Source organism: Zonotrichia leucophrys, chromosome 7 (assembly GCF_028769735.1).
Source record: "Zonotrichia leucophrys gambelii isolate GWCS_2022_RI chromosome 7, RI_Zleu_2.0, whole genome shotgun sequence".
In the NCBI taxonomy this organism is placed as follows: Eukaryota; Metazoa; Chordata; class Aves; order Passeriformes; family Passerellidae; genus Zonotrichia; species Zonotrichia leucophrys.
In genome coordinates this window covers 23,152,477-23,164,663 of record NC_088177.1, presented here as the reverse complement: position 1 = coordinate 23,164,663, position 12,187 = coordinate 23,152,477, and the positions used below count along the sequence as shown (strand labels likewise).

General features: G+C 34.8%; 1 protein-coding gene across 2 annotated transcripts in view; it reads right to left on the bottom strand.

Moving 5' to 3' along the window:
• Positions 1 to 12,187, bottom strand: part of PDE11A (phosphodiesterase 11A) — a 106,757-nt gene that overhangs the window by 50,517 nt on the left and 44,053 nt on the right. For both annotated transcript variants that reach the window (XM_064718758.1, XM_064718759.1), the window contains exons 5-9: positions 10,723 to 10,787; positions 6,534 to 6,666; positions 4,116 to 4,191; positions 2,667 to 2,734; positions 2,224 to 2,316 (exon numbers count right to left, since the gene is read on the bottom strand). In XM_064718758.1, the coding sequence (XP_064574828.1) occupies positions 2,224 to 2,316; positions 2,667 to 2,734; positions 4,116 to 4,191; positions 6,534 to 6,666; positions 10,723 to 10,787 (435 nt within the window). The remainder of the gene's footprint in view (positions 1 to 2,223; positions 2,317 to 2,666; positions 2,735 to 4,115; positions 4,192 to 6,533; positions 6,667 to 10,722; positions 10,788 to 12,187) is intronic.

Here is a 12,187-nt window from a genome sequence, read left to right as displayed (position 1 = left end):
CTACATTGTTCTCCTGAAGTTCTACAATCAAAAGAGAAAGAATTTAATGCAAAAATAACAGTAGATTTATGGACTTTTAATAATGCCTTTTCCTATACTGAAAAGTTTTAATGCCTGCACTAGTGGCACATAGTTTCATCCAAATATCAGCACCTCTGTGCTGTGTCTGACATTCTCTTCAATACCATTCTGCAGAGAGCAGCATTAAATAAAATGTACCAAGTACTGCACACCTGCTCTTGTGAGGGAGCTCCCAGAGCCAGAGCACTCCCAGCAAGGACAGATCCTTCCCCACATGCAACACCTGACCTGCTGATGTGCTGCAGCTTTGTTACAGGCTTCTCACTTGGAAATAATTTTCATCTGTGAATGTCTCTGTTATTTATACAAACACCTAAACTGTGTCTCATGGGGTGTTGATTTGCAACACCTTGTGGCACTAAGTCCCAAGACATTTTTACTCTTTTCAGTTTTAGGGGTGCCACCTTTTACAGTAACAGGAATTCATTCCTGCACTATAAAATAATAAATACAAACCATGAACTCATTTGTTTTGTACATCATGTCCTTTCTCAAATACTATCTATTTTTCTGCCCAACCATGCTGCAGCTTCTCCCAGAAACTGGTAAGATTAGTCAAATTATCTTATGCTATGACAGATTACACTTAACAACAAAATCCTCCTTGATCCGTATTCATAATATCCCTCTAGATTTTAACAGTCTTCCTGAGGATTTATTATTCTAATCTTCACTAAATTTGCAAATGTTGTGTCCTTAGTATAAAAAAAGTATTTAGCCTGGCCTTAAATCATGGCAAACTTTCCTGATAATTTATTTATGTTTTTCTCTTCTATTTATTAGTCAATCTTATCAGAATACTATATGAAAATCTGTATCAGTATATATGGATAAGAATCTTACTATGATATATAACAAGTTCATTCATTTTACATCTGATATCAATCTAATTTTCAAGTGCCATTTATTGCCATTTTAGCTAAATACATAAATACTAACGAAGTATTCTATTAGTGAAAATCCACAGTCCTTCGTGTCATACCATTCTAGTGTTCAGTACTTTTCTCCTGCATCTTTCATCACTTTATGCAAATATAATCAAGAGCTGTTGCCCATTTATAGAAAGAATTACTCTTAATTGAAGATTAATGGCTATTTATCAAATCTATACTCTACATGTAAGCTATATGGTTATTAGTCCTTTTTTAGATCAAAGAAAGAAGCTGTACTTTAAACTAAAAATGTTTAATTTTCTTTTATTTCAGTAGCAAATAAACTTCTATGTGAAGTTTCATCCTTATATATCTGTGTGTGACATCTAGCACTGCTTGCTTTTCTTGCCAGGAGGAGCACTCATTCTTAGGTGTCATATTCCACAAATACCTGGGACATACGAAGAGTTATCCATGACTATGACATGTAAAGTGTAAGGGATCTTGCAGGAGGCCTGAAAAGGTAAGCTTTTAACTTTTCTTCCTACATGGGTAGATATATAAAAATAATAAAGAAAGTTGCTTATGCTTAGGATTTCCAACACAAGGGTCTTACTGGCTTTGGAAAGCCTTAACAGGCCTGTGTGCAGCACAGGATGCAACCCCACTATGCAGATTAATGTCTCAAACCCCAAAGCAAAGAAAAAAAAAGCCTCTTTACAGTAATTTAGTTGGGTTTGATTTTTCTTTTAATAGAAAGAATTTCATATCTCATTCAGGCCAATGTTATTTTTGTGGTTCTTATTGTAATGGTAAGTATGGGAGAAACTCAAAGGAATTACACAGGTAAAAGGTGCACACATCAGGGATAAGTAGATGATTTTCTTCTCTTATCACATGTGAAATTTAAAACAATACCAATACTTTAGTGATATTACCCTTTCCTCAGAGCAATGTTTTAAGATTAATCAGTCTTGCATAATGCTTTTTTTGAGAGATCTGAAATTTCATTGAAAGTGCTCTTAATTATTGTTGTAGTAGGTATAATGTAAATTTCTTAAGCTATCCTCAAAACTCCTGGCTTTTTTCTCACCAAGATTATTTTTAATGTGATAATGTTTAAAATCTCCAGATATATAATAGATCACTGTGCTATGTTGTTGAATTTTGTTGGAGAAGTTTAAATAATCATATTTTTTAAAAATAGAATGGGCTTCTTTACATGTGACAGTTAGGAGCAAGAAAAGGTTTCACAAAGATGTACACATACGTCAAGAGCCACAGACTGTTTTGCCCAGGATTTCTTCACTTGGTCATACATAATTGTGTTGTTGATACCCAGGCCACAAAAAATAACAAAAGCCTAAAATTTAAAAAGAGAGTCAATTATGAATCAGTTATAATACAAGCACAAAGATGAACACTGGCTTAATCATTACAAGAAATTGCATGGAAATATTAGGAATAATCATGTTTAAACAGGTTATTTTAAGAATGCAGGTGAGTCACTGGCCTCCAGAAGAGAGATTAGATGCCAGAAACTTGTTTTAATTAGGATGCCACCTTCTAAGTGAGGATTTCTGAGAATTAATGTCAAACTGCAAATATAGACAAGCTATTCTCCCTCCATCCCTGGAGTGGACTGAAGCAGATTACTGAAAAATACCAAGTGCTACTGAAATGTATGGTAATGCTGAACTGAATGCCTCTTACTTCAAACAGTCGCTGGTCAGCATCGTCAAAGGATTTCCCATCAAGCCTGTTCAACACTTGAGCTACCCCTTTAGAAAGAGTTAATATGAGTTATAATCTTCATTCATTAATGCACAATGCAGAATGTTTTTATTCATTGTTAAAATGTAAACCACATATTTCAAACTGAAAGTCAAAATGCAAATATTTATTCTGAAAATAATTAGACACAGATGTGCAATAATTTGATTGTTTTGATACTAGTACTTCCAGTTGTTATGCTTTACTCTCTAAGTATAATACTTCAAATCTAAAGGTTACTCACAGTGCTTTTCACAAAAGGTTTAAGATCTATTTGAGAAAGATCTTGATCACTTTGCTACCAGCAATCGCATAAGTTGTGGTAAAAATTTGGAGTTACCAATACAATTTACTGATTCAGTACCTTCATTCCTAAAATCTTAGTTTAGCATCACCTGGGTATATAAACCCTTTTATACTCATGACTGGTTCATTAATTTACTGAGCCAATGAACAAATGAATTTTCCAAACTAATGCTGATTTCTACAACAAACATTTCTATTTCATTTAGCTACAATAAGCCCTTAGAAAAATACTGTAAGAGTAATCCACTGTCAAGAGTTCAAATTATTTCTCATTCTTGAAGATAAGGCACAGTTCACAACAAACAACAAGATGTGTTTTTAAAGGCACAACTCCCACGTCACCTCTGCTAAAGAAGCTCAAAGAGCCTGCATGACACCAAGTGCCTTCAGCAATGCACTTCTGATCTCAGCTCTCCCTGGCAGCCACAAGGCACAGGCATCTACTCTTGCCCTGCCAGTGTAAATTGTGATTGCTTTGACGTCAGTTCTGAGGAGCATTAGCACAGGAATCTGGCATTGTTATTTACAAGCACTCCTTTTTGTGCCAAAAGCAGGTAATAACACAGGGCCAACTGCTGGGGTAGCATAGCTGCAAAGAATCCTATCAAAGATCCTCTGAAACCGTCACATCCTGATCCAGCAACCAGCACTGCAATGGGCAACTCCAACCACTGCCAAGCCCCTCCAGCAAATCTTCCCTGACTGCACCCAGAGTTTATCCTTAGAGGGAAATGAACACTTAGCTTGACTGCAGACAGTTGTCCATGTACTAAAGAAGGAGACCCAAGGAAATCATCAATGCAGATAAAACATTTTTCACTAATATGGTTAGAATTACTGTTTTCATCTTATTATAGTTGAGTACAATATATAACTTAACAACAACACAGCTGGAAAGCTGAAAAAGTCCATACAGTATCCAAGTCAAAACATCCCTTCTTGGATACTTAGCATGCATCCTAGGTACTGTAACTTCTTAACAATATTCAGCTTGGAAAAAGAAGGTAAAGGAACATAGAATTAAAAAGATAAAACTAAATTTACATTAGCACAAAAATTACGCAGCCATGAGGGAAGCCTTACCAATTATTTGGTGGGTGCTGTTCCATATTGGAACACAAAGAACAGATCTTATGTGAAAGCCAGAAATTTGGTCAGCCTAAAATGTAGAAATGAGAGCTTCCATTAGTGATGCTGTTTTCATTTTTTTAAATCATAGTAATAGAGATGTCAAGAAGTAAGTTTACATTATAAATGTCATTTCATATGAATCAGCTCTCAGAAAAAATCTGCTGAAATTTCATTCACAGTAACCAAAAGTCATAGGGATTATTCTAAAAATTGCCGAAGAATATAAAAACATTGGCATCTTTGCCACATTAAGCTTGCACTATTTGACTCTGATTTGGCACTAAAGACAAACTATAATTGAGGCAATATCCAGACAAATTTTGGATTACTTACACTGGTGGATTAGTAGAGATAACTTTCACTGAACAAGTTTGGCTTAGAAGTACCCTTCCCAATTCTCAAACTGAAATGGGACTTAGCAAGGCAGCTGTAGAAGGAGGCTTACAGGAAATACACATTTTCAGAAGAAAGGTGAAAGTAAGTAGGGAATTGTGCAGAAGTGCAAGTTAGTAAAAAAGGTGATGATGGAGTCAAACCCTAGATTTGAGATAAATGGTCATTTTGTTCCAATGAAAATTTACTGCCTCATTTATTGTTTTCTAGCTAATACAGTATACAACTTCACAATTTATTTCAAATTTCACTGATTCTCTCTTTTCTACAATTAGTAACATTATTCTTTAGTGTCACTGCATTGAAATGTGAAAACAGTTTTTCAAAAGAGATCAGAGACTGGAATGGGTCCACTCAGAGAAGATCAGATGTTTTCTTACTAAAACTGCCACTGCTACAGGCAGTGTTTAATAGAAGAAAACTAAAAGACCAGCATTAATTCATATATGGGAAGCAGGATGGGATCACTGTGATGTCCTTACTAGCAAAAGATGTAACTCAGGTTTTAATTAGATTACTGCCTATTTGTACATACTCAGAATTCATCACTGAAACTGGTGTGGAGTGCCACCTAAAATCCATGGGAATGGGGCAATATGTCTTGAAATGAACTGCAAAATACTTTTGCATTAGATTCTTGATGAATGAATTGAAAATTGAGCATCAACATTTGCAGATGAGAAGTAGTGTTCTGAGAAAAAAAAATAAGAGATGATTTTCAACTGAAACAGAGAACAGAATTTCTGTTCATAACTATAAATACACATTTGATTCTATCTAAGTAATAAGGGATACTATGTTCCTCTTACTACTCTTGTCTGTAGAAATAATTGAGTAGAAAGACTGAATTTAAGAATTAATTTTTCATAGGAACCCATCAAAAGAAAATTATTATTGCCCTTTGTATCATTTGCTTTATATATATTGGGTAGTGCCTCCAACTTGGAAAGAACTAACTGTGAAACAAATAAGAGATAGCTGAATTATTCAGGAGATGATATAATACAAGTACAATTGCAAACATCAAGGACTGGCATGCTTTAAGTTAGCATATCTAAATACCCCAGGCATTAATTGTACTTGCAATTCTGAACAGATTACCATCAATGCAGTTTTCTTTTATATTTCTACAGCAGGCCCGTTTTATTTTTTCTTGTTTCAAAAAATTCTGCTGGTTTGAGAGATAGTCCCTTTAATGACACATGGAATAAAATTGGAACCAAGCAAACTCTCAACACGAAACATTTCCAAGAACACTTACTGTAGCAATATATTTTAGGAAGCTTTCTGACCAAGGCTGTGATTAATGTGCTGTCCGAGTGCTGGCCAAGTCCTCCACAGTAATGCTGGATTAGAATTCAGTGAAGATTTTGTCCTTCCATACACCTCTAACATTTATTTAGATGCTAAGAATACTTACATTTTTATCTGTAGCTACACCTTTCTAATGGGAAATGAATGCCTTAAGATACACAAACAACTTTTATTGGGAGTGAATGTATCTTGAAGAAGTACCCAATCCAGTGTGTATTTGAGCAAATTAAGCTGTTGGTTGGCTAAGTTAGATCACAAACAACATTTGTCTGTCTGGATACCAGCTCTGCTCACACTCTGTCTGTGCACAGCCCCAGTCACCCCAACAGCTAACAACGCTGGTGCTGCTAAAACTGAACACCAACAAATTTTCAGCAATAAAAATCAGTTTGCATAAGTATCAAGGCAATTGGTAGAGGAATCATTTATAAACAGAAAAAAAAAAGAATCATGGACTAACTGCTAAAAGTCATAGACTAATTCAGTGATCTGTGTTTGCATTATAAAACCATAGAAGACCAGGACAACTTACTGAATAGAAAAAAATAATTCAATAAATATTCACATGTCTCACAGCCACTTGGATATAAAACCAAAATTTTTAAATTAGTTGTGATGCTCAAAAGTAATATATAATTAATTCCATTTGTAAAAATCTCCCACCTCAGCATCAAAGCGGGGGTCCTGATAGGCATCACTGATGTTCACTGGGAGACCTGTGGAAGCGACGAGTTCAGCAATGCTGTTGTTTATCAGCCAGTCTGAATAGGATGATTTTTCCACGCTGTCCTTGAAACTATCAAAATGCAGGGCAAGGGAAGAAAAGTATACAGTCAACGTTAACTGCAAGTCCAGCATGTCTTAAATGCACATTAATAGGAACAGCAGAACCAATCACAATTACTAATAGTTATCAAAAATTAACTATAGAACAGTAATTTGGCATTATTGAAATGGTACCTCAGATATTCTCTCCTTTACATAACTCTTTCTATTGAAAACAGCATTGGTGTCTCAAGTAAATAGAATATTTGATGGATTTTACCTATAAGTCAATAGTGGGTTGTGTTCTAAGTTTCTGTAGGATACAGGACTACTCATGAAAGGCAAAAAGTTCTAAAAATATTTTCTGTATAGTCACCTAAAAAATATACTTTTAAGAGTTTTTAAATTAATCTAATAATCTGTGATATTTTCAATTTTTATTTTCAGTACTTTTCCTGTCAAAATGACTTTTAAAAAAATTTTGGCACCTGAAACGCCTTATCTGAATGGTTAAAGAAGGGATCATTGAATGAGTCTTAAATCAGTCCTGCAAGTATATTGCAGCAGGTAGGTCCAAGTAGCTACACAGGAAATGAAGGTTTCCTTTTTTTTTTTTTTCCCTGGCTGAGTTTCTGCCACAGTTACTGAGGGGCTAGAGAGCTATCACTAAATGAGCATAAGACACTAAAATTATGGCCTCAACTCACCACAGTCCACTGCAGCTTCTCAGAAAACTCAGTGTTTAGCAGACCTTAAATTCCTCATGTCATACCTCACCTAATCAGCAGGAAAGTTCTCTTTGACTTATTTCAGGCTTGTTCTTCACATTAGCAATGTCTGGCTACTCATAATAATATAATAACATAATAAAAAAATGCCTGTTGTCTTAGTTTTAAAAAGAAAACTGGTAAATTTTAACACCTGAGAAACATTTCTTAGAAAAAAGTTACTAAGAAGCTATGGAGAAGACTACAATAGTTTGAGGCTTTAAAGCATTCCTCATGAATGAAAACAGGCTGAACAGTAAAATCCTTGAAAGACTCAATCAAAGAGAAAGGATTGATTTTTGTTGATTGCATTGATTTTCTGGAGACTAATTCAACTATGTCACTTATCAAAAAGAAAATGTAATATTCCTAAAAGGCTATAAGTAAAAAAAATAATGATTTACAGAAATCTAGAGGAATCCACTTTCATTTGGGATAAGAATTTTGAATGACTGTAATAAATGTTATGTGTACACTTTGACAGAGAGCTTTACATAAATATAATGGGATTTAAGCTAAGTAAAAAAAATCACATTTATAATTTAACATTTAATTCATAATTTAATTTATTTCAAATACTCCAGAAGCAAAAAATCTTTAAGGATAAGAATCTAATTTCAAATGCATAGTTCCCAGTCCATAACTTATCTGAATGATATTATCATATAAGACACATACATCAGGACTGCATAGGGGTGTCAAGCATTTTAAGCAGCAAATTAATTCAAGTAAGAGAAACACGATAACATTCATAAGTAAGTTTTAAACGCGGGTTCTATTATGATCTCTCCATTCCTAACAAGCACTCTGCACCCATACTCCAGAAGACAGGCACAGTTTACTCCAGAGACAGTAAAACAGTTGAAGGATTTCAGCCCTTCCTCTGTACCAGCCCACAGTGGGAAGGAGCACAGATATTTTTGCCCACACAACTCATACTCTGGCCCAGGCAGGAGACTTGTCCACTACCACTGGTACCCAGGTTAGAGAGCTGTCATCTCAGCTACCTGCAAAAATGGAATCTCATCTGCCAAAACTGCTGCTTCTGTGCAGGAAAGGCACACTCCACAGCACATTCCATCAGGCTCATCTTCATCTAGATCATACCAGAACTGAACCCCCAAGGATTCTGGCATTTCTGTAATATTTTTTCAAAGGGAGAGAAAATTTAGGGGACTTGGGAAACTTGTACTTCAAGAAGAAAATCACTGGGAAAAAAAAGAGCATCAGTGTGCCAGTATGGATAATAAAGAAACTTGATGGTGGTGTGTGATGAAAACTTGGAAACTGAACAAAAAGAGTCAAGTGTGGCCTTCCAAGACATTTCTTTACAAACAACAGCAAAGAAAATAAGTATGAATATTTATTATGATATTTAGGTATTTAACAGATGAGCTGCCATCATGCAGATTTATGAAGGCAAAAGAAAAGCCAACTTCTAAAACTGTGTGAGAAAGTATATTGGGGCATCCATGAAATATTGTCTTAGGATGTTCTTTCTCATTTAGATAAAACATAATGGGAACTGTTCTCAGCCTGAAATGTCTGGATTTCAACTAAAATTTCAAAGAAATAATGTTTTCTTAACTGCTGTAATGATGAAGAAACTCATCTTTTTTTCCCCACATGAAAAGTCTCATGACTTGACATCAGTTACAGCTGCAGAATGCAGAATGAAAAGGGCAAAACTCACTAGGAAAATGCTCAAATGTCAAGGGCTCGCGGCATTGTTCTGTATCCTAAATAACCTTTATTTTTGCACAATAGTGCCAATAACTCAAGCTGTGCCTGTGCTAGATCCAAATGTGACATCATATCTGCCAGTCTAACCTTGGTCTTTGTAAAAGCAACTTCACTTTTCAAGGGAAAAAATAGTCACAGAAAAAGTGATACATCTTTATGTTAAAATGCACAGAAATATACCTTTATGAGTCTTATGAAGACTAGCTACCAGGTTATGTGTTTATTCATGTCTTGGAATAAAGTTAAAATATTCTTGACTTGACTACAAGCAGAGCAGGCTACTACAAACTGCTGTGGCAACATGCTAATATAACTATGGTAACAAGAAATGAGCCAGCTTGGTTATCTTGATACCACTCTACATTGTTTTGACTAATCTGGCTACTGATCAAGTTTGAGAAAAACAGGAATAACAACCACATTCCTTGATTCATACTCCTGTCCCTGAATAAAAGAAATATATTTTCACCCCCTAGGAAAGACCAACTGCTACTCTAGAACTCTTTGTCAAAAGCAACTTGTGATTCCCAGATGAATCAACAGATTATTTAATCATATTTAAATCTTCCTATTTTTTATTGCTTGTTTTCCATTTGCTTCACCATTCCCATACCAGGACATGGAAAGGAGATAGCTTCTACCCATATTTCTGTGTGGCCCGGGACTCTGATGTGAGCTTGCACATCTTAGAAATTTTCTAACACTTTCCATTTCTAATGATGTGAAATCAATCCATGAAAAAGGTTTATCACCATAACAGCCATTTGATATGGAAAATTCTCCTTCAGAATCAGTATGATTTAATCTGCATAAAACCTGTGTGATAAACACTGAGCCCTGCAAGATGGAAGAAATGTTCTCACAATAGTCCTGAATCCTCATCCCCTCATTTACTATATAGGACATTTTATGTGAACTGCTACCAGTGGTGTAACCTTGCAGGGATTGATATAACAACCTCACGTGAACAAAAATCTTTCTTTTGCTACTTAAACCTGGCCCTTTACAAGTGTTTACAGATCCTACTAAGCAAAACATATACTTCCATTTTGACTGGGCTCCCAAACAAGATTTAGTCACAGGAACACAGTTTCTAGGAAATACATATGCTCTGCGGTTTCTAGGCTTTCCAATTTGACAACAGCAGAAATAAAATTTTACTGGAAACCTCTCAACACATTTGTACAAAACAGTTTTGTAAGAGATCAACAATCTAAAATAATTTTGTTATTTTTACTTCTATATTAATCAAGCAAAACAACAATTTCATGTTATCAATGAGTTCAACCATAAAAAATCAGTTTTCCCCTGGTTTCTTACCTGAGACAACAATACAACATTATTGCATGTATACACACACAAACACACATATATAAAAAAATATAGGCACAAAATATCATTCAAGCAAGCCTCCATTTAAAGCAAGCAGGTGTCTTGTCTGAGTAAAAAATGTAGGCTCACACTCTTCAATCAGATCTACACAAAGTTCCATCAGAAAATAAAATCTTGACCAAGCAGACCTGAAAACTATGTGAAAAATGTAGTTATCCATAACCACAGAAGACATGAGCACTAACCTGTTGTCAGTATCAGCACTGCATTTTGGAGATAACAATTCGAAAGATTTTGTAAATTTCACCACCTGTCACAAAAGAAGTAACTTAAGATTGCTATTAAGATAAATAAACATCTAAAAAAACAGTAATGTAAGGTTCCTCTGCTTAAACTGTATTTTTATCCAATAGTCTTAGGAAAAATGTACAAATTTGTAGTCTCTCAATGGAGAATTCATGTTTAAAATACACGCTGTGCACCGTTCCCTAAAAATCAATATAAAATCAAATTCTATCCTCAGATTCTCTCAGAAAACTCTTTTCCACAAGCATATATGCTTTCCTTTAAAGGCTTTTGGGACATGTATTATGGAGCTTTACTCAAACTTCACTTTTTTAATATAGGGAAATAAACAGAAAGGCAGCTTTGCATTACTAACTGCAACCAATCACTTGAACATATGTGTCAGGAACACATAAGTGAAACATCTTAGGAGTGGCAAAAAGTGACACAGAACAGAGGCCTTATTTTTGGATGTGTTCCCATCTTCACTTTGTTCCTGAATCATAAAAGCTTTCTGCACAATGTACAAATGACAGTATTTTAGACATGGTTAGACACTGAGTTACTCTAAAGAGATCTATTTTGATATAACCCTCCAGAATAGGAGAAAGTCAGGAAAATAACTGTTTTGCCACTTGTAAAAATTACCAAGTGGTTGGTAAGATGCTATTCTACTCCAAATTAACCTAAGATTTATGACCATCTAGAAAAAGTTTAAGATTTTTGTCCATATTTCACAATTTTGTCTAGAGGAATAAGAACTCATTGCTTGTGGTTTGTGAAAAGTCCCTCCAGGCTCAGAGGCAGAAATAGTACCAAGAGTAGAAAAATGAACTGCCACCCACAACTTCCTAACACAATGGACATTTCTGTGAAAAATAAAAATCATATTATACTTATAAACACAGTGACATTTCATAAGAATGTAGTAGAATTATATATTGCAATTATAAAATTGGGGAGGGGGGTGGCTAGGGGAATCTAGAAAGAAAAAATGAACTAGAAACATTAAAATTCTATAGTAGAGAACGTAAGTGAAATAAAAACGTTGATCTTGCTTTTAGGAAAGCTGGTATAATTTAGGGCATACTCAATTGAAAGTTCTTAATTTTTATTAACTGAAATAAAATATGAATCATATCTTTCCTCCAAGGAAAAGAATGGGTATTTTTTTCTGCCATACAAACAAATTTATGATTCTGTCTCTGACTTGTCAAAGCCTAGCAACAAATAATTAACTGCAGAATCAGTGAATACAAAAATAATAATTGGGTAGGGAGAAAGAGATATTAAAAACAATGTTTTATCCTTCAACTACTTCTCAAATCAGTGGAAAGGAGGGTAGCTTGAATTGAATAGCCTGAAAACACTGGAGAGAGCTACCAATATAAAGGCAGCCACTTAATTTATTACTAATAACAATAC